At 46.6% G+C, this 22,547-nt stretch overlaps 1 protein-coding gene across 1 annotated transcript; it reads left to right on the forward strand.

Annotated features, from left to right (window-relative positions):
• The first annotated feature begins 3,285 nt into the window (after positions 1-3,285).
• On the forward strand, positions 3,286-21,312 carry LOC138201568 (NLR family CARD domain-containing protein 3-like). The gene is made up of 10 exons (XM_069155181.1): positions 3,286-3,343; positions 6,777-6,915; positions 7,739-7,858; positions 8,393-8,512; positions 9,554-9,789; positions 9,979-12,223; positions 13,989-14,165; positions 14,474-14,647; positions 16,240-16,431; positions 17,233-21,312. The coding sequence occupies exons 2-10, from the start codon at positions 6,785-6,787 to the stop codon at positions 17,243-17,245; spliced, it is 3,408 nt and encodes a 1,135-aa protein (XP_069011282.1). The 5' UTR covers positions 3,286-3,343; positions 6,777-6,784; the 3' UTR covers positions 17,246-21,312.
• The last annotated feature ends 1,235 nt before the right edge of the window (positions 21,313-22,547 follow it).

The following is a 22,547-nucleotide window of genomic DNA, read 5'->3' on the forward strand; positions in this document are numbered from 1 at the left end:
GGTGTTGGAGGGCAGGCAATCCGGCCGCCCACACCTCCAGCATCCCTGCCCTGACGTCTGAGGGGCCGCTGTAGGTTGGGAAGGGTGCCTGTAGCTGCTGGGACCTGTGGAGGCCCGATATGAGGGAGAGGGTGAGACGGCGGAGATGGTAGCGGCCGAGCAAAGAGCTGTAGCTGGACCCTCCTCCGAGGGGCGGGAGTCGGCTGGGCTGGAGCCAGCGGGCGACCGCTGTCTTCCTGACCGCCGAGGTGGACAGCGAGGTGGTCCTCTACCAAACTGATGGCGGGATGGTGGCAGCGGACCCACGCTGCCATTTTCCCTGGAAGACCATCCACGAACTGCTCGACCACCACCTCCAGTAAGGCCTGCTCCGCCACTGAGCTCCCCGGTTGCAACCACCTGGCTGCGGCGTCCCTCAGCCGCTGGGCCGGTCCTTTGGCTCCAGCCTGGCCTCACGGAACCTTCGTCAGTGCTCCTCCGGTGAGAGGTCCAGCCGGTCCAGGTTGACTTTCCTCACGTCGGTATAGACATTCCTGGCAGCCGGTGGAAGCCCCAAGGCCGCCGGTTTTTTAAATTTTAAATTTTTTTTTTTTTATTTCACTTTATTAATCCCCGAGGGGAAACTTCTTCACTACAGCAGGGGGGCTCTCAGGGGGGAGATGCTGCAACAGGCTGCCACTAGCGCGGCGCCAGGTAACCTGACCTGAGGTGCATGTTTTTGGATGTTTGTTCCTCCCCCGTCAGGAGAGGCAAGAGTCGGACTGCCCACTCTGCCGCGGGCCAGCCGCCTGCATCCGCCACTGCCTCAAACATGTCGAGGAATGACTGCGCATCATCAGCTGCAGTCATTTTATGTAGGGCCATCCCCGCCACCGTAGAAGAGGCCGGCGGCGGCAGAGCTGCAGCCGACCGTGCTTCGAGCCCCTCGAGTACCTGAGCCTGCCTCTCTGCCTGGGCCAGCAGCGCCCACAGGAACTGCTTGTTGATCTCAGCGTGGTCCCACTGCATGGCCGTAATCTCCCCCAGCATCTATCCTAGGGCGAGGACCGGCTGCGCCGGCATGCCCATCTGCTGACCGTCCATCTCCCTGCTGAGACCCAAGTTGGGTACCAGTGTGACGAACATCTTGCCGTCACCGTGGGTTCTTTCAGCATGAACGAGCAACAACCAGCCAAAGTCAAGGTTCCAACGTGTTTATTCCAAACACAAACAATATCAGTGACCGTGTGCTCTCCTGCCGAGCATCTGAGCACATGTCACACGTCCGGGCTGCAGCCAGCCTGCTGCTCAGTCTCTCCAGGAGTGCGAGCCCTCTGGTGTCCTGCTACTTGGTTTTTAAGGAGGAGAAAGGGACAATCAGGGATTTGATTCAGCTGGGCTAATTCCAGGCACCGTTCCCTGAACCACTCCCCCAATCAGTCCCTCCTGCAGCTGGGCCAAACCACACCCCTCCACCACAATCCCATTTTATGTAGGTCAATAATCTCTGCAGGATCTATTCTCCACCTCAGCTGTAGTTCACTGCACTCGTCCTGCAGTTTTTCAGACAGACTGGACAGTTTTCTCTCTCTGTTGCATTTTGTCTGAGTTTTTGTAAGTTCAGCTTTGTCTTTGGTCTCCTGCTGATATTTTTGTGATTTGTGTTTCAGCGAATGTTTCTTGGTTTTGACGAGCATCACGTGCTGCTGCCTGTTAATGCTATCGGTGTTATTTGAAACACACCATATGTAGTGTATGGATCTATTTTGCTCTGTAGTAACACCTTGCCCTGTGTTTCCAGCACTAGGCGCAGTGATATGACATTCTTCCTGTCTGTACTGTTGTTCAAAGTAAATGTCAGTGCCGGTTAAACTGAAGCTCAGAGTTCGCCTGTTATTTTATTCTTTTATTACAAACATAATACCATACGAATTTATGTGGATTATTAATCTGTTCAACATACTGTGGTATATTATGTACTGAAGTAGGAATAAATCCACAACAGTTAAACAAAGTTGATATTAGATCAAATGTAATCTGATAATTGAATTGTTTCTGGGTAAAAGCAGTTTTATTGTAAAGAGTGTGACTGAGTTTCCCGTTCCTCACTCTACAGACAGCAGGTACAGGTTCTGGATCTTTGACCTTCAAGAGCACTGTATTGTAGTGAGGACAGACGGGGGACGGTTCTGTCTTCCGGTGGACACCTGTCGGGAAGGTTTCCTGCATACCAGTGAGTACTGATTGACTGATGAGTCTCGCCTGTGGGAACGAGGGGAGGATCCTGTGGAGAATAAAAGTGGGGAGTAAATGGCCAGACGTGAGGTGTGGCTACCTGACCTGCTGCTGTGTCGAGTGCAGCGAGGTGAGTGGGTGCTGTTCGCAACTTTTAATGTTGACGATTAAGCAGGTGAGACGTCCCAGACCTCGGAGGGGAGGCTGGACGCCTCCTTTAGATAGAGAGGGACCGGGAACCAGCTGGTGCCCCGACCTGCATCCTGAAGGTCGTTACTGCCACAGCTTCCTGACATGGACATCACGACATCACACCAACATGACCAGCAGGTTGTTCGCTGGGTTTACATCCCGGCTATTGGGTCCCCCATGAGCACTTCCGGATTCCACGACAAAGTCTATTATTCACGACCCACGGGGGGGTCTTGTTGCCGGACCGGGCGGGATAAGTTTCTATTCAACCTCTATTTTCATGTTCTTATATTGTCTTATTAGTGTTCTTTGATATGCACAGTATTTTTTCTAGAAAGTTGATTTTAATAGATTGATGCCCTACAGAGGGCACCATAGAGGCAGTTAAGGGGATCCTCCGCCCCCCTTAATGGTTAAGAGGGTTTTACCCACCTGTAGTTGTAGTGGTCCGGATTGATTGCTGTGTTTCATTGGTGTGAAGTACGCCCCCTGGTGTGTGCAATGTCAACGTTTCCCCCCCAGAAAGGGCCGTGGTGAGGAGAGCCCCCCCTGGATGACAAAATTTGATCTCACAATGAAGTTGAACTTAACTTTTTTGAGTAGTTTGGGTTAGTTTTGGGGTAATAAGACTCAGTTCACATTGTGAGCAGCTGTTCATAACATGATTTAAACATGAAGGAGACCTAAAAGTATTTTAAATCCTCCTGTTTAAGTCACAAGAGATACTCAAACACATCATTTTAAAAAGTTCATCTCTGATACACACACACACACACACACACACACACACGTTCCTGTAAACAGTGAACGGCACATTACCAGCTCATGTTTCATGTAAACAGGGAGGGAAAACTGAAACTGAAAGTATTCATTTGTTTGTTTTGACTCCATTTTGAGACGGCGGATCAGAAGGAGGAAAACTGACTGCCGGGGCAGGGTAAGTGTTAACACAACTTAATTATTATTTTACTGTCAGTCTGACCGTCCCTTTTCTCCCTGTGGACTGTGGAGGGAATAGGAGTCTGAATGAGCTCATCAGTTTGATCCATCTGTGGTTACAAAGACTTCAGCCTATCCAGCTCCTCTGAAACTGCTTCACACCGTGAGCAGGAAACAGATTCAAACACGAGACAAAATCACCAAGTTCAAACTGTTGGATGTGTGGCCGCTGTACATCTGATTGATAAAGGAAGAAATCTTTCAAAGATTTTTCATTTCCAGTTAAACCTGTGTCATGGATCCTGTTAGTCAGGGAGAGGAGGAGTCAGCTGTCTGTCAGCAGTAAAATACTCTTAATTTAGTTTCTGTAATAGTCATAATTACTGAGTACCAGCTATAAAGATGTGATCTGTCATGTTAAGCACAGCAGCCCTGAAAGCAACTGTAGGACCAGATGTAAACTTGGAACATTTCTCTCCTGTTGAGTTCTCTGAGTTAACTAGAATTATTTCTTCATCTGGATCCTCCAGCTGTCTGTTAGATCTCATCCCAACTAAACTTTTTAAGGAAGTCTTCCCTTTAATTCATACTTCCATATTAGATCAGATCAACCTATCTATTGTAATCGGCTATGTACCGCAGGCTTTTAAAGTGGCTGTAATTAAACCTTTACTTAAAAAGTTGACTCTTGATCAGCTGTTTTAGGAAACTACAGACCAATTTCCAACCTGACGTTTATTTCTAAAATCCTTGAAAAAGTTGTTGCAAATCAACTTTGTGATCATTTACAAAGGAATGATCTGTTTGAAGATTTTCAGTCTTTAGAGTTCATCATAGCACAGAAACAGCTCTGGTGAAAGTTACTAACGACCTTTTATTAGCCTCAGATAATGGACTCGTCTGTGTACTTGTTCTTCTGGACCTCAGTGCTGCTTTTGATACGATTGATCATACGATCTTATTACAGAGATTAATTCAATTCAACTTTATTTATATAGCGCCAAATCACAACATAGGTTATTTCATGGTACTTAACACATTGAAGTCCTGACAGCAAGACTTTACAATATTATAGAGAAACCCAACAATTCAACAATTCCCACATAAGCTAGGAGGGGGAAAAAAAAAAAAAAATCCTCTTTTAAGGGAGAAAAACCTCCAACAGTGGGAAGGAAAAACTCCTTTTAACAGGAAGAAACCTCTGACAGAACCAGGATCAGGGGTGGGCGGCCATCTACCTCGACCGGTTGGGGTGAGAGGAGAGCAGAGAGAGAAAAGGACAGCATAGAGATAGAAGAACTGTTGGTGGAGACGGCAAGCGCAGAGCAGAGACATGCAGCTCCATGACGGGACATCTGCAAAAGAGAACAGAAACTACACGAGCGAAGGAACTGAATGGAGACAACAGATAATAATAAGAAACTATGGAAGAGAAGAAGATGGTGAGGTATGAGTCAGTTGAAGAGGAGGAGGAAAGAAAAGAAGCTCAGCATGTAACGAGGTCCCCCAGCAGCCTCGGCCTATAACAGCATAACTAAGGGTTGATTCAGGTCTACCTGAGCCAGCCCGAACGATTAGAAGATTAGAAGACGTTACGAGGATTAAAGGAACTGCATTAGACTGGTTCAAATCCTACTTATCAGATAGATTCCAGTTTGTCCACGTCAACAATGAGCATTCCAGACAAACAAGAGTTAGTTATGGAGTTCCACAAGGCTCAGTGTTCGGCCCAATACTTTTTACTTTGTACATGCTTCCATTAGGAGATGTCATCAGGAAGCACTGCATCAACTTCCTTTGTTATGCAGATGACACTCAGCTATATCTTTCTATAAAACCAGATGAAACTAATCAGTTAGTAAAACTTGAAGCCTGTCTAAAAGACATAAAGGCCTGGATGACCAAAAACTTCCTGCTTCTAAATTCAGACAAAACAGAAGTTCTTGTACTTGGTCCTAAACACCTCAGAAACTATTTCTGTAATCACTTAGTTACTTCAGATGACGTTGTCTTGTCCTCCAGCAAAACTGTGAGGAACCTTGGAGTCATCTTTGATGAGGATTTGTCCTTTAGACACCATATAAAGCAAATCTCCAGAACTGCCTTCTTTCATCTACGTAATATTAATAAAATCAGGAAAATCGTTCCTCAGCGTGACGCAGAAAAACTCATTCATGCGTTTGTTACTTCTAGACTAGATTATTGTAATTCCTTGTTGTTAGGATGTCCAAATTACTTATTAAAAACCTGCAGCTGATCCAAAATGCTGCAGCAAGAGTACTGATGGGATTTAGCAAGAGAGATCATATTTCTCCAGTTTTATCTTCTCTTCACTGGCTTCCTGTGAAATCAAGAATAGAATTTAAAATTCTCTTGATGACTTACAAAGCCCTACATGACCAGGCTCCATCATATCTTAGAGATCTTATAGAACCATATAATCCTAGCAGAGCACTTCTCTCTCAGTATGCTGGTCTACTTGTGGTTCCTAGAGTTTACAGAAGTAGAATGGGAGGCGGAGCTTCAGTTTTCAGGCTCCTCCCCTGTGGAACCAGCTCCCAGTTTGTGTTGGAGGGGCAGAAACCCTCTCTAGCTTTAAGATTAGACTCAAAACGTTCCTTCTTGATAAAGCCTATAGTTAGGGCTGGCTCAGGTAGACCTGAACCAACCCTTAGTTATGCTGTTATAGGCCGAGGCTGCTGGGGGACCTCGTTACATGCTGAGCTTCTTTTCTTTCCTCCTACTCTTTAACTGACTCATACCTCACCATCTTTTTCTCTCCCATAGTTTCTTCTTATTATCTGTTGTCTCCATTCAGTTCCTTCGCTCGTGTAGTTTCTCTTCTTTCTTTTCCAGATGTCCCGTCATGGAGCTGCATGTCTCTGCTCTGTGATTGTCGTCTCCACCAACAGTTCTTCTCTTCTATCTCTATGCTGTCCTTTTCTCTCTCTGCTCTCCTCTCACCCCAACCGGTCGAGGCAGATGACCGCCCACCCCTGATCCTGGTTCTGTTGGAGGTTTCTTCCTGTTAAAAGGAGTTTTTCTTCCCTCTGTTGGAGGTTTTTCTCCCTTTTAAAAATGAGTTTTTTCCCTCCTAGCTTATGTGGGAATTGTTGGGTTTCTCTGTATAATGTTGTAAAGTCTTTTTGTAAGGACTTTAATGTGTTAAGTGCCATGAAATAACCTATGTTATTTATTTGGCGCTACATAAATAAAATTGAATTGAAAGACACGTGACTCATACTTACATCATTTTCGAGGAAAAGAAGTGATGGAAACATGAAGAAAATGAAGAGAAGAGAGATAATGTACCAGGCTGAAAGAAAGAGATTAAAACTTGTGTGTGGACTCTTAAACACACGCTTTGTCCTGATTCCGGTGTTATGAGCTCTCAGTCAGTGTTTCTGGTTTTCCTCTCACAATGACTGAAGTCCAGAAGATGAGTGTTTGTGGGGAGGAAGAGGAGAACCGAGCCGAGTCTCCAGGATCCAGCCCTCCGTCAATGAAGAGTGATCAGTCCAAAGAACATCCTCTGACCTTCAGTCATCAACCAGGACCTTCAGACTCAAAGTAAGAGATTGTTGTTAATGATTCACTTATTAGACATGTTGAGAGGAAACCTGTTATGAGGTGAGGTGTATCTGGACCCAAATGCAGGCACACAGACTCGGGTAACAGGCAGGATAAGTTCAAAAACAGTATTGTTTGTACAAGGGTGGTACCAAAAGTCTGTCTTTCCTCCTGAGTCGGGAGGGAAACTCCACCGACTCACCGGAGACGAAGCCAGCTGGTGCGAACCCGCACCAGCTCTGGTCCGGACAATGTCTGGGAGGGAGCTGTAGACATGGCAGCAGGCAGACAGACAGGCTGAACGCAGCGCGTGGCTTCGCTGGGGGAATCCCGAGGTCCTCCACAGCAAGTGGCAACAGACTGGGTACTGGAGTGACCGAGCAGCACCGACTGGTAGCAGAACGGGAGCAGGAACAGGATCATGAACAGGAACGGACGGACTGGTATGACTGGCAGTGACAACCTCTCTCTGGCAGTATGGACCGACCCGTCATGACTGCAGGGGCAGGGCAAATGTAGTCTGGGGAGGTGGTTAATGGAATGAGCCACCTGCAGGTGGTGATCAGTGGGAGTGGTGGCAGCTGCTCAGACTGGTGAGTGGTGTGGCCATGGGAGGTGACAGGAGGCGGGGAGAGGAGGACACAGAACACATGGGGACACCATAACAAACAGACAAGGGACTGACAGCACACATGAGGAGAAGTGACTGGGGACCAAACAGAGGGAGACGCACCAAGGTCAGACAGGGATCCTGACAAAACTAGAGACCTGATTGATTAAAGTTAGTGAACACATGAAGACAGAAACATGTTTGTGTTTGCAGAGATCAGTTCTACAGATGGACAGAAGAGTCTCCAGGATCCATCTGTCTGTCTATGAAGAGTGATCGATCCAAAGAACATCCTCTGACCTTCAGTTGTGAACCAGGACCTTCAGACTCAGAGTAAGACATCTGCTACAAACCTTTGAACCTCCAAACTGATAACCTGACCTGCAGCAGCCAATCAGATCCCTGCACACTAAAATGAGTCAGCAAAGAGACCATACGCGTGACAACTTTACAGCCGAAGTAGAGAGTTTCATCTGTCAAAGATTAACTGAGGACTTTGTCTGAGCAACATTGTTTGACTGTTAACAGTGGTGAGTTATGCTGAGTCAGGATAAAGATACAGTATTCATTAGAAAGGGGACTGAATGCTGCAGATAGACTGAGTTCAGGGCATCATGTTGTGGTCAGATGAAGCCTGCAGCAGGATGTGGTGTTCACTGTCATCATGGTAATAAAGAAACAGACAGACCTCCATGTGTGAGATCAACTTGAACTGAAGGGAAAGAATCAATAAGGACAAGAAGTGCAGAAACATCAGCAGCTGTTTGTTACAATCAGGACTTTGTTTTATTTTAATTCATGTTTTGTTGATGTTCATTTGTTTCACAGGTCAGAACAAAATGAATAAAAATATGTTTGTGTTTGCAGAGATAAGTTCCTCAGCCAGAGAGCAGCGTCTCCAGGATCCATGTGTCTGTCTCTGAAGAGTGATCAGTCCAAAGCACATCCTCTGACCTTCAGTCCTGAACCAGGACCTTCAGACACAAAGTAAGAGTTGTGTTGTTGTAAACTGACCAGATAGAAGATGATTATTTGAGCATGAAGTTAAAATGATCTGAAATATTTGTAATCATGAAGCAGAACTATTGCAGTTTGAAACAGGAGGATTTTAGTTTTAACGTATTTCTGTTGCAGAACACCAGAAAAACTATTTTACATTTCACACTTCAACAAAGTATTTCAGTTGTTGCACTGAAAATATGTTTGAGCCTATAAACACTTGAAAGCTTTAGTAAGTGGACCTCTGAGCTTCGATTCTCTCCATCAGACAGTAGATTGATCTGAGGTCCAGAACAAACATCTGAGGGCAGAACTTCTATAAAGTTTCTCTGCAAACAACATCTGATTCAGACGGCTTCTCTGGTTTCAATATTTGTGTTTCATTCATGTTTCATTTTGTCGCTGACAGAAGCAGAGACATGAAAAGAAAACATAAAAAGAATGATGTAGAAAAAAGCAGAGTCACCACAGTTACATTACATTTAGCTGACGCTTTTTATCACGAGCAATTTAGGGTTCAGTGACTTGCTCAAAGACACTTAGGCATGTGGACAGAAAGAGCTGGGGATCAAACCACCAACCTTCTGATTAGTGTGCAACCCACTCTACCATCTGAGTCACAGTCTCCACAGTTCCTGCTCTGTCTCAGTTTATTAAAGCTCTTCTAACCTGAGTTCAGACTGAACTAACCCAGGCTGCACTGCCACACTGACTGTAACACGGGGAAGGCTTTTACTGTGAAGGGGCAGCAGGAAGTGAAGTGTTTGTATCAATAGAGAACTGCAGGTAGATCATTCAGTTTTTAATGAGACAGCCTGACAGGAGGAGCAGCTCATCAGAGTATCTGAAAGCAGGACAGTGGAAACACAAGGAAGCATCATCTTCATCACAGACTGACTGCTGAGTCCAAACAGAGAAGTAGCTTCACTTTTACTGTCCTCTGGGTCTTCTGAGCTTCTGGACATTCAACCCTGATAGTTTGAACAACCATCATCAGATTACTGTAGTGATGAAGAAATATGTTGACAGAGTGAGGAAGAGGAGGGGTGTCTCTGAGGACCAGCAGCTGTCCTGCTGTGTTCTGTGTCAGGATGTCCTGGAGGATCCCGTCTCCACCAGCTGTGGACACCGGTTCTGCAGACGGTGTATCACCTCCTACTGGGACCAGTCGGCTCCATCAGGAGACTCCTCCTGTCCAAAGTGTGGAAAAAGATCCAGAACCAGACCTGGACCGCAGACAGACAGTCAGACTAGCACTGTACAAAGTAAGACTGTCCATCTGTCTGCTGAGGACTCAGTTCTGAAAACTGGACCTGTTGTTTTATATCGTCTCGTTTGTTAGACATTTAAATTATTGTAAATCCAACAGAACTGAACCAGGTTCCTCTTCCTGTCTTTGGTTTGTGTGCAGCTTCTCTTTCTCTAGTCTGACAGATGTTCTCTTCTTTGTCCAGATGTTGGTCTGCAGCAGGTTTTAGATGAACATAAGATCAGTGTGAGGAGAAGATGTGAACATGTAACTGAAGGAAGTGATGAAAGAGGAAGTGGAACCTTCCTGAAGAGGATCTACACGGAGCTCTACATCACAGAGGGACGGAGTGAAGAGGTTGATACCCAACATGAGGTGAGGCAGCTGGAGACCAAGAAGAAGATCCTCCAAGACACTCCAATCAAGTGCAACGACATCTTTAAAGCCTTCCCCGACCAGCAAAGACCCATCAGAGTGGTTCTGACCAACGGCGTCGCCGGTGTCGGAAAAACCTTCTCAGTGCAGAAGTTCTCTCTGGACTGGGCCGAGGGCTCGGAGAACCAGGACGTCAGCGTGGTGATTCTGCTGTCGTTCAGGGAGCTGAACTTGATCCAAGATGAGCGGTACAGTCTTCTCACGCTGCTCTGTGTTTTCCATCCAACGTTACAGAAGGTCTCAGCAGAGCAGCTCGCTCTCTGGAAGCTTCTGTTCATCTTGGACGGCCTGGATGAAAGCAGACTCTCTCTGGACTTCAGCAGCAGGAAGCTGGTTGATGTCACTCACGAGTCCTCCGTCAACGTGCTGCTGACCAACCTCATCGAGGGGAATCTGCTTCCCTCAGCTCTCGTCTGGATAACTTCCCGACCCGCGGCGGCCAATCAGATCCCTCCTGAGTGTGTGGACAGACTGACAGAAGTACGAGGCTTCACTGACGCCCAGAAGGAGGAGTACTTCAGGAGGAGGTTCGCTGATGAAGAGTGGTCCAGCAGCATCATCTCCCACATCAAGACCTCCAGGAGCCTCCACATCATGTGTGGAATCCCCGTCTTCTGCTGGATCAGCGCTACAGTTCTGGACCACATGTTGACCACCGAGCAGAGAGGAGAGCTGCCCAAGACCCTGACTGACATGTACTCACACTTCCTGCTGGTTCAGACCAAGAGAATGAAGAAGAAATACGACGGACACGAGACGAGTCCACAGGAGCTGATGGAGGCTGACAGGGAAGTTCTTCTGAAGCTGGGGAGGCTGGCATTTGAACAACTGGAGGAAGGAAACATCATGTTCTACCAAGAAGACCTGCAGCGGTGCGGTCTGGACGTCACAGAGGCCTCGGTGTACTCAGGAGTTTGTACAGAGATCTTCAAGAGAGAGTGTGTGATCTTCCAGAAAACGGTTTACTGCTTTGTTCATCTGAGCGTTCAGGAGTTTCTGGCGGCAGTCTACATGTTCCACTGTTTCACCAACAGGAACAAAGAGGTGCTGCAGGGCTTTCTGGGAAAAAAATACAGAGACTCATCTCATGATGACTCCCTGGGAGAAAACGACAGAGACTCATCTCATGATGACTCCCTGGGAGAAGACGACAGAGACTCATCTCATGATGACTCCCTGGGAGAAGACGACAGAGACTCATCTCACGATGACTCCCTGGGAGAAGACGACAGAGACTCATCTCACGATGACTCCCTGGGAGAAGACGACAGAGACTCATCTCACGATGACTCCCTGGGAGAAGACGACAGAGACTCATCTCACGATGACTCCCTGGGAGAAGACGACAGAGACTCATCTCACGATGACTCCCTGGGAGAAGACGACAGAGACTCATCTCACGATGACTCCCTGGGAGAAGACGACAGAGACTCATCTCACGATGACTCCCTGGGAGAAGACGACAGAGACTCATCTCACGATGACTTCCTGGGAGAAGACGACAGAGACTCATCTCACGATGACTTCCTGGGAGAAGACGACAGAGACTCATCTCACGATGACTTCCTGAAGAGAGTCATGCTAAAATCCCTCCAAAGTGAAAATGGCCACTTGGACCTGTTTGTTCGCTTCCTTCATGGCCTCATTCTGGAGTCCAACCAGAGACTGTTAGGAGGCCTGTTGGGTCAGAAAGAGAGTGGTCCAGAGATCATCCAGAGAACCATCAACAACCTGAAGGAGATGAACAGTGATAACATCTCTCCAGACAGAAGCATCAACATCTTCCACTGTCTGATGGAGATGAACGACCTCTCAGTCCATCAGGAGATCCTAGAGTTCCTGAAGTCAGAGAACAGATCAGAGAAGAAACTCTCTGAGATCCACTGCTCAGGTCTGGCCTTCATGCTGCAGATGTCAGAGGAGGTTCTGGATGAGTTGGACCTGATGAAGTACAACACATCACCAGAGGGACGACTGAGACTGATCCCAGCTGTGAGGAACTGCAGGACGGCTCGGTGAGTCCACATGTGATCATTAACGTTATCAATCAGATCAGTAGTTTGGTTCTTCACAGACACACAGGATGTATTTCTTTAGTTCAAACAGCTGATGGTCAGTTGTGTTGTTTAAGAAGCTGTGAGGATTCAAATGTAGATTGTTCTAGCTGGTTGTGATTAATGCTGATCACATGATCAAACTGTTCTTCTGCTGATCTGCAGGTATTTCTACATGATCTGTGAACCTTTCATTTGTCAGTAGATCATTATTTGGGATGTTCCAGTCGGGTCGATCCATCCTTTTTCAACTGATGGGTATTGATGACACTGAGCTGTATTCAGCTCTGATCCTTTGTGTTACGTCAGCTGTCACATGGTGTCGTCAACAGAGATCTCAGTTTGTGTCAGGATGGAGAGCTGAACTCTGACACGTGGAGACGTGAAGTCTGTCATGATATTAAAAAGAAAGCAGCACAACAGCCTGTAACATGTGTGATGCAGCATTTAGTGAGGTGGTAACAGAGCTGCATTCAGGACTACTACCGCTACAATATAAACTCTCAGTGAAATCCAGTCACTTCACTCAGGTCACTGATGAAGTGGAAGTGAGGTTTGTATGTGTTGTCCAGCTTGAAGGTGTCTCTTTTGGAGCAGAGGCTTCTTTGTTGGACGGCAGCCTCTCAGTCCTCTGCAGTGGAAAACTCAGCTGACTGTAGACGGAGACTCTGGTGTTGAGCAGCTTCCACTTCATGGTCCATCTGGGCCTCGCTGCTTCTTGGCTTGTTCCTGACCATCCCAACCAGTTTCCTCTCTGCTGAGGGACAGTTGGGTCTTCTTCCAGACCTTGGTGATGTGGCTCCTCCTCCTAGTAACTTGTACTTATGTCCAATTGTTTGAACTGATGATCCTGGAATCTGCAGGTGTTTAGAAATGTCTCGCACACATTCCTGAGTCCTGTAAATCTACCATCTTCTTTCTCACCTTCACTGAGTCCTTGAACGTTTTCATGGTACTTTGTGTCACTCGATCCGACAGCTGCTGTCAGTCAAACTGTGTCTGAGGCCCAGAGAAGCTCCCAGCTGTCAGTGGATCTGATCCAGCAGGACGTTAAGAGGCCTCGGCCACTTCAGAGACAGTTTGGAGATGAAGAATCTCAGGGAGTGTTTGTACAACATGGTTTCACTTCTTCACTTCTTCACTGCTGCTGGAAGAAATAACAGATTCTTTTATTCTCAAGTTTCAACTCCAATTCAACAATAAGAAAGAAATCTTCAGGAACAGCCGGATGTCCAGATACAAACCCATTTCATAAAACGTTGGGACGCTGTTTAAGATGTAAATAAGAACAGAAGAACCGGTCGAGGCAGATGTTCTCCACTTCTGGTTCAGGTTCTGTTAACAGATGTTCTCCTCCTCTGAGTCTGGTTCTGTTAACAGATGTTCTCCCCCTCTGGTTCAGGTTCTGTTAACAGATGTTCTCCACCTCCGGTTCTGTTAACAGATGTTCTCCACCGCTGGTTCTGGTTCTGTTAACAGATGTTCTTCTCCTCTGGTTCTGTTGGATGTTTCTTCCTGTTAAAGTTTTTTTTTTTTCCTTCCAGCTGTCGCTCATGTTGAACTGTTGGGTTCCTCTCTGGGATGTTCTGTAGAAAGAACTTTACTGTGTTAAAGAGCTCTGAGATTAATAAAGTTTTGATTTAGTGTTAAATAAATCAAACTGAATTGTTTATAACGCTGATTTCTGCTTTTATAATAAAACACATTATTTATTCTCTCATCACAGATTAACAGGATGTAAAGAACTCTCAGAGACTCACTGTGAAGTCGTGGCCTCAGCTCTGAAGTCCAACCCCTCCCACCTCACACATCTGGACCTGACCAACAACCAGCTGAAGGATTCAGGAGTGAAGCTGCTGTCTGCTGGTCTGGAGAGTCCGAACTGTCGTCTGGAGACTCTGAGGTCAGTTCACTGACTGCTGCTGCTGTAGTTCTTCTCTGTTCATGTGTCACACTTTATTTCATGTTAAAGATTTCTGAGCACAAATCTGAATAAACTTCAGACCTTTCAGAAAAGTCCTGATGAGCTTCAGACCTTCAGACTGAAACAGAAACAAAATAATAAAGCGTCTGCATGTTTGTCTGAGCACAGGAGTTCACACGTGTTTGAACACAACACTCACATGTCCACATGGACATGAAAAGACGTGTCGGTGTCAACAGTCCAACTCATCTGTTTATCTTTATCTCCATCTTTTATTCTTTATTCAGATTGATTGACTGCAGTTTGTCAAAGATCAGCTGTGATTCTCTGGTCTCAGTTCTGAAGTCCAACCCCTCCCATCTGAAACATCTGGATCTGAGTATCAACAATCTGCAGGATTCAGGAGTGAAGCAGCTGTGTGGTTTTTTGGAGAGTCCACACTGTAGTCTGGAGACTCTGAAGTAAGACTCCATGTTTTAGTTGTGCTGAGATGAACATGATGTGAAAGTTGTGGTGACACTAAACTGCAGACATCAGCTGATATTCTACTGATCCACACTGAGGATCTTCAGGGGAAAGTCTGTTTTCTTCTTCTCTGGTTTAGTCCACTGACTGGCAGAGCAACGTCCACATTTAAAACCTTCATAGAAGAAGAAAAATCCTTCACTGGATGATCGACTGTGAAACTGTGTGTTGTCAGGTGAGGTGTATCTGGACCCAAACGCAGGCACACAGACTTGGGTAACCGGCAGGATAAGTTCAGAAACAGTCTTTATTGTATGTACAAGGGTGGTACCAAAAGTCTCTGTCTTTCCTCCTGAGTCGGGAGGGAAACTCCACCAACTCTCACCAGAGACGACGCCAGCTGGTGCGAACCGCAGGCAGACAGACAGGCTGAACACAGTGGGGGCGTGGCTCCACTGGGGGAATCCCGAGGTCCTCCACAGCGAGCGGCAACAGACTGGGTACTGGAGTCACCGGGCAGCACTGACTGATAGCACTGCAGCACCGACTGATAGCACTGCAGTACCTGGTATACCCAGGCGGTCTCCCATCCAAGTACTAACCAGGCCCGACCCTGCTTAGCTTCCGAGATCAGCTGTTCTCCACCTCCTGATAGCAGTTGGGGAGCAGGTACCGGAACAGGAACAGAGACACGGACGGACGGACAGAGACGGACGGGTATGACTGGCGACAGATAGTGGATGACTGGTAGTGGCAACCTCTCACTGGTAGTAATGAGCAGTCATGACTGCAGGGGCAGGGCAGATATAGTCCGGGGAGGTGATTAATGGAATGAGCCACCTGCAGGTGGTGATTGGGGAGAGTGGTAGCAGCTGCTCAGACTGGTGAGGGGTGTGGCCATGGGAGGTGACAGGAGGCGGGGAGAGGAGGACACAGAACACATGGGGACACAATAACAAACAGACAAGGGACTGACAGAAAACATGAGGAGAAGCGACTGGGGACCAAACAGAGGGAGACACACCAGGGTCAGACAGGGATCCTGACACTATGAAACTCTGGATTTTCACCTTAAAGTCTGACATTGAAATAAAAAGCTAAATCTTCTCACAACATCAGACTGCAACAAATAAATGTTCAGTATGTGCTTGTTCACACTGGTCTGGAGTCATGTGATGATGTTGGACTGAAATATTCAAACAGATCACATCACATGTTGTAGATGTAGTTTGGATCATCTGATGGACTTTTCTTCCACATTCAGTCGACATGTTTGTTTTCTTTGTAAACTTGAGGATCTTCAGAGGAATCTGGGATCAGTTTGTTGGACAACATGAGTTTGTATTGATGGAGCCGCTGGTGGAGCTGCAGAGTTTAAGAGCTGAAGTCACTCCGTCTTTATTGAAGCAGCAGCATGTTGTCCTTCATATTAATGAGAGCTCTTCTTCACTGCTTCTGTTTCACTGTTTCAACCTGCAGCTGTTTGGAGTTTACATTTTATAAACTGGAACATTGTGAAGCTTCTTCAGCTCTGAACACCATGAAACACTGAATGATCCTCAACTCACTGCTTTTATTCTTTATTCAGATTGAGGAGCTGCAGTTTGTCAGAGATCAGCTGTGATTCTCTGGTCTCAGCTCTGAAGTCCAACCCCTCCCTTCAGAAACATCTGGAACATCTGAAACATCTGGACCTGAGAGGAAACAAGCTGCAGTATTCAGGAGTGGAGCAGCTGAGTGGTTTTCTGGAGAGTCCACACTGTAGTCTGGAGACTCTGAAGTAAGTTCACTGTCTGTTCCTGTTGTAGATCTTCTCTGTTTAATCAGCAGCTGCAGCTCCTTCATGTCTCCTGTCCACGTCTCCTGTCCAGTGTCTCCGTGCTGCTTTCAGTGATGTAACAAACCCAGTTGGTATCAAAGATCCAGTGTTTCCTGAAAACCGTCTCAGTGCAGCTGTGAGAGGAGACAGAGAGACAACGGTCGACCAATCGGATCGGCCCGATGCTTGTCGCGATGATGCGTTTGAGTTGCTACGGAGACGACCGTCGTCGTCGAGTTCACGCGTGCAGGAAGTAAAGCTGATTCCGGCTGCCGGCCTGACAGGAAGTAGAGAGACGAAGGTCCTCGTCCATCACATCTGATCTCAGACTGTTGGTTCTCTCATTGGAACCCTGAACAGCTCTGAGATCAGTCTGACTGCAGCCTGCACATCACAGAACCAGCTTTCCATTAGGAACCATGTGGTGTTCAACACCTGCTGGAGTCCAGGAATCAGGACTCAGCACTTTCTTTCCTCACACCGTGTGCAGGTCGGTGAGCTCGGAGCTTAGCGTGTTCTCTCCAACATGTGAACATGAGAGCTGTAAGGAAGCAGGCTGCTGCTGCTGCTCTGAACAGGACTGAAGTCCTGCTGCTCTGTTCATGTCTCCTGTCCATGTCTCCTGTCTCCTGTCCATGTCTCATGTCTCAGGACTGAAGTCCTGCTGCTCTTTATTCTGATGTGCTGCATCACTGACTGACAGCTGATGGAGGAAGTTTCTGCACACGCTCAGTTCACCTCTGTTCTCTCTGTTCTCTACAGGTGGAGGTGGTGATCAGTGGAGGAGGACAGGACGGTTCAATCCTGCAAGCTGAGATCAATGCTGTCATCAGACTGTTCGCTTGCGTTCGATTATCTATCTGATCATTGAATGTGTAGCGAACCTGCTTTAAAGTGCCAGCACCACATCTCCTCACCGTCACTCTGATCTCAGCAGGACCCATCAAGCTGATTTCAACTCCCACAAGCCTGCAGGATGTGAACTGTTGGTAAACTCCTCTGATCTTCTTTATCACCCTTTTACCTCATGAAAACCCAAACTTCTGCCACAAGTGACAGTATCCAACCTTTTAGTCTTCTCTCACTCTTCTCTCTCACTCTTCTCCTCCTCTCTCACTCTTCTCTCTCACTCTTCTCTTCCTCTCTCACCCCTCTCTCACTCTTCTCTTCCTGTCTCACTCTTCTCTCTCACTCTTCTCCTCCTCTCTCACCCCTCTCTCACCCCTCGCTCACTCTTCTCTTCCTCTCTCACTCTTCTGTCTCACTCTTCTCTTCCTCTCTCACTCTTCTCCTCTCTCACCTCTCTATCTGATTAATTAGGTAGAATGACCTCATCGTTAAAATGTGATCTGTGATAATAATATATCTCATAACATGTTGGTGAAGTGAAACAATAGACTTTTATACATGACACCTCCTCCTCATGACACCCCCTCCTCATGATACCTCCTCCTCCTGACACCCCCTCCTCATGACACCCCCTCCTCATGACACCCCCTCCTCATGACACCTCCTCCTCATGACACCCCCTCCTCATGACACCCCCTCCTCATGACACCTCCTCCTCATGACACCTCCTCCTCATGACACCCCCTCCTCATGACACCCCCTCCTCATGACACCTCCTCCTCATGACCTCGTCAGAATCTCGTCTGACATCACGGTGAGCGTATTGCATCACTTCCTGTCTACAAACATTGTGACTGGTGTTACTTCTCTGTTATTTCAGCTTCTCTTCCTGAATTCTACGTATCTTAACTCTCTCCACACTTCTTCTAATCTCAAGTTAAAACTCACACTTTCTCTTCTTGAACAATTCTCCTGTTAAATCTTTGACCAACGTTCACTAACTTGGTGTTTTGGTGCTGCTAGCTTAGCAGTTAGCAACGTCTTTCCTCTCCCTCCACCTCTTCTGGTTTTTCCTGCTGTGACATGTTTAGTTACGACCCTGTCTCCCTTAATGAGGAGGAGTGTAGTTAGGGCTCTGGAGGCCAGGGTCACAGAATTAGAATCACTGCTGTGCACCATACTAAACAACCAGCTAGCAGTAGGAACTAATCAGGGAGGAGGAGGGGGGAGGAGGTGTACAGCTGTCCAGGGCTGCAGGTTCAGTCAGCCGGTCCCCTGCAGCACCCGAACAGCCGGGCGGCTGGGTGGCAGTACGAAGGAGACATCGTCCTAACAAGAAGCCCACGGTTCACCACCGACCTTCACGTCTCCAACTGATGTTCCACTCTGTGAAACACCTGCTGAGAAACCAACTCTGGTTATTGGAGACTCTGTTTAACATGAAGTTAGTGAAACCAGGGGACAGAGACAGATGTCTTCCCGGGGCCAGAGACAGATGTCTTCCCGGGGCCAGAGTCGGTACTATTAAATATCAGGTCTCTCTGGTCTAAATCTCTGTTAGTAAATGACTTGATAACTGATCATCAGATTGATTTACTCTGTCTCACAGAGACCTGGCTGCAACAGGAAGAATATGTTAGTATTAATGAAGCAACTCCTCCCAGTCATGTTAATTATCATATTCCTAGAGATTGAGGAGGAGGAGGAGGAGGAGCAATCTTCCACTCTAGTTTATCAATTAATCCGAAACTTAATTATAAATCATTTGAGAGTCTGACTCTTAGTCTCTCACCCAAACTGGAAAACAGAGAAACGGATTGTATTGTTGTTGTTTATCGCCCACCTGGTCCTTATTCAGAGTTTCTAACTGAATTCTGACTTTTTATCAGATTTAGTGCTGAGTTCAGATAAAGTGATGATAGTGGGAGACTTTAACATTCATGTTGACGTGGACAACGACAGCCTCAGTTCTACTTTCAGCTCATTATTAGATTCTATAGGCTTTTATCAGGATGTAAATAAACCCCGTCACCGTGGTAACCACACCCTCGATCTGGTTCTGTCATATGGGATGGAAACTGAAAATTTAATAGTATTTCCTCCAAACCCTGTTTTGTCGGACCACTTCTTATGAACATTTGAAGTTACAATAATGGACTACACAGCATGTGGGAATAAATCCCACTACAGTAGATGTCTGTCAGATGATGTCGTGGCCAAGTTTAAGGAAGCAGTTACATGTTTATCCTCTTCGATGCCGTGTGTTAAAGCAGTGGAAGACATCTACGTTGATCTTAGTCCCACACAAGTGGATCATCTGGTAGAAAACACTGCAGTATCTCTGCTACAACTCTAGATGATGTCGCCCCTCTGAAGAAGAGAGTCATGAACCAGAGGAAGTTGTCTCCATGGTACAACTCAGAACTACGCTCTGTTAGGCAGGCAACTAGAAAGATGGAAAGGAAATGGAGTTCCACTAATTTAGAAGAATTTCACCTGCCTGGAAGGATAGTCTAATATTATGTAAGAAAGCTCTTCGTAAGGCAAGAACTTTATATTATTCATCATTAATAGAGGACAACAAGAACAACCCCAGGTTTCTTTTCAGCACTGTAGCAGGCTGACAAAGAGTCCCAGTTCTGTTGAGTCCTCTATTCCTTCAGCTCTCAGCAGTAATGACTTCATTAACTTCTTTACTAATAAAATTCTTACTATCAGGGAGAGAATCGGGCAGACCCTTCCTGCCACCGTCACTGATGTGATGTTAAGCACAGCAGCCCTGAAAGCAACTGTAGGACCAGATGTATACTTGGAACATTTCTCTCCTGTTGAGCTCTCTGAGTTAACTAGAATTATTTCTTCATCTGGATCCTCCAGCTGTCTGTTAGATCTCATCCCAACTAAACTTTTTAAGGAAGTCTTCCCTTTAATTAATACGTCCATATTAGATCAGATCAACCTATCTATTTGTAATGGGTCCGATGCTACGGTGGGTGGGTTCCTCAGACAAAATGCGCTCCAGACACAGGTCTCCCCTTTTAACAAGGTTTATTTTCATTAATCTCACTCCCGGTCCCTGCGCCCACGCTCTGCTGCCGTGCCCCCGAGCGCTGGTCATGTCCTTCTGCCTTCACCTCTCTCCAGCCTCCTTCTCCCTGCTCACTTTATAGGAGAGAGATCATTAGTCCACATCCCGATCAGCTGTGCTCATTAGTCCCCACTCGGTTCAGCTAGGCTGATTATCCTCTTCCAGGCACCGTTCCCTGAACCATCCACCCACTCTCTCCCCTCTGCAGCTGAGCTAAAACCACGCCCCGCCACCACATACCCCCACCGCCCGACTTAGGCCGGGGAGCCATCCGCCCTAACTGTCAGAAAAATTACTGAGAGGCTGGATTCAAAATCAAACATATCGGACATTTATTCTTGCAAGAAGGAGCAAATACATGTACACTCAAAGAAAGGTGTCCAGCATTGCTCAAAGTATCTCCTCCGTAGTTCAGCTTTTATACAGTGTGACAAACAGTTGACAGTTACCTCCACTTCCTCTTGTATGTCCGGTTTTGTAGATAGTACTGAGTGAGGTCGTAGGTCACAAGATAAAAGTACAGAGACGTTGTAACTGAGACTATAGAACCATGTTGTGCAACAGATAGACAAACATTTGACAAGTATGACGAGTTCATTATTTTCCCATCATATCCCTCCTGTTTATACAAGGTATAACATGTACTGAAAAATGACAATAAAAGAATCATCATTCGGAAAATCATATTGATCACACAATTGTTGTTGTATACTGTTCAACCAGACTTCAGTCATTGACACTTCATCATCTCCATTGCTACTTCTCTCGAGTTTCAGCTGGGATCCATTATTTTGTCACATGTCAGTGTCTGAGAACATGTCCTGCTCTCCAGGGAGGAGAACAAATATGTCGTCATAAGGGGGTGGTTCAGTCGTAGGTGGAATCGGTGTCGTATTCGTGGTCTTGTACGTTTGGTCAGTTGTAGGAATTTGCATATAAAGTGTGTCCTGTTTAGTCAATGTAACATTGATTAGTCTTTGGATCAATCCTCGGATACAGGGAATACAACAACAACCACAAATAATAAGTATGGCTGCTACTATTTCAACACTAGTGAAACAGGTGAGGAACAGGTCTGTCCATTTACCAAACCAAGATTCCATCATCCTGGAAAAAGGATCATCAATCCCAGCATTTACAGCAAGTTCCTCACTTAGGGCGGTAAGTTCCCGCAGAGCCTTGGTGACAGATCCATCTGGTGCTGTATTGTTAGGAATAAACATACAACATACAGAGCCAAACATTTTGCATATCAGCCAGCAGCATGTCCAATGCCATGCGGTTCTGCCATGCCATAAGACTAGTGGCATCGAGCTGTTCGCTGAGGCCCTTAACAGCATCACGTGTATAGTTGACGAAACGCTGTTGGTTATAATAAATGTAATTGATCCAGTCAACATTTGTATTTATTGTTACCCACCAGAAGAATAAAGACTCGAACCCAGCTGCCCCTTGATTCCGGGCTTTGTACTTGTCAGGTACCCCCCTGGGACTGCCTATTCCATCGATATATATATTTGGGTCAAATGTGGCTGGAGGAGTCGAGCACTTGACCCTCCTTTCGGGGCCATGCCCTGGATTCTCTAATTGTCTCGATGTCCGGGGGGTTGCGGGCAGCATGTAGAGCGGTTGGACCAATTGGACGAGGGCACAGATGCCTGTCCAATTCAAGGGCAGTGCTAAATACAGTCTTTGTGCCACACCACCAAAATATGTCTGTGCGGCCTGTGGTGTGGGTACACTGCTGTGCGTGTCGGATGTTGTCCATCTCAAGGGTGATATTACAGTCAGATTTGTGCATGTCTCCCACCAAACGGCCACCCTCCAATATTCGACGAAGGCAGGTATAATTTCCTGCATAGGAGGTGAAGAACGGTGGTTTGGTGGTGGGCGATGTTGGTGGAAACTGGTAATGATAGAAGTGACAAAAGGGATTTGTGGGCAGGCTGGCGCTGGAGAACAGCCTCATGATACAATTGAAAGCTGCAGGATCGCTGTGCAGGCTGTATGGGAGTGGTATAGTACCCAAGTGTGGGTGTGCCTCAGAGCATCCAATGCAGTCAGCTTTGCCCATCATCTGAGCTGAGTACTGCATCCACTGTAGCCACATATTGGTATCACCATATCCCGTCTCTAGTGA

This window comes from Embiotoca jacksoni, unplaced genomic scaffold, assembly GCF_022577435.1.
Source record: "Embiotoca jacksoni isolate LCO1_2020_lvr unplaced genomic scaffold, fEmbJac1.0.p SCAF_2, whole genome shotgun sequence".
Classification (NCBI taxonomy): domain Eukaryota; kingdom Metazoa; phylum Chordata; class Actinopteri; family Embiotocidae; genus Embiotoca; species Embiotoca jacksoni.

Coding starts and splice junctions, on each gene's coding strand:
- LOC138201568 (XM_069155181.1), top strand. CDS start 6,785: ATGAGTGTTTGTGGGGAGGAAGAGGAGAACCGAGCCGAGTCTCCAGGA. Junction 7,859..8,392: donor CCAGGACCTTCAGACTCAGA/GTAAGACATCTG, acceptor TTGTGTTTGCAG/AGATAAGTTCCTCAGCCAGA. Junction 8,513..9,553: donor CCAGGACCTTCAGACACAAA/GTAAGAGTTGTG, acceptor ATATGTTGACAG/AGTGAGGAAGAGGAGGGGTG.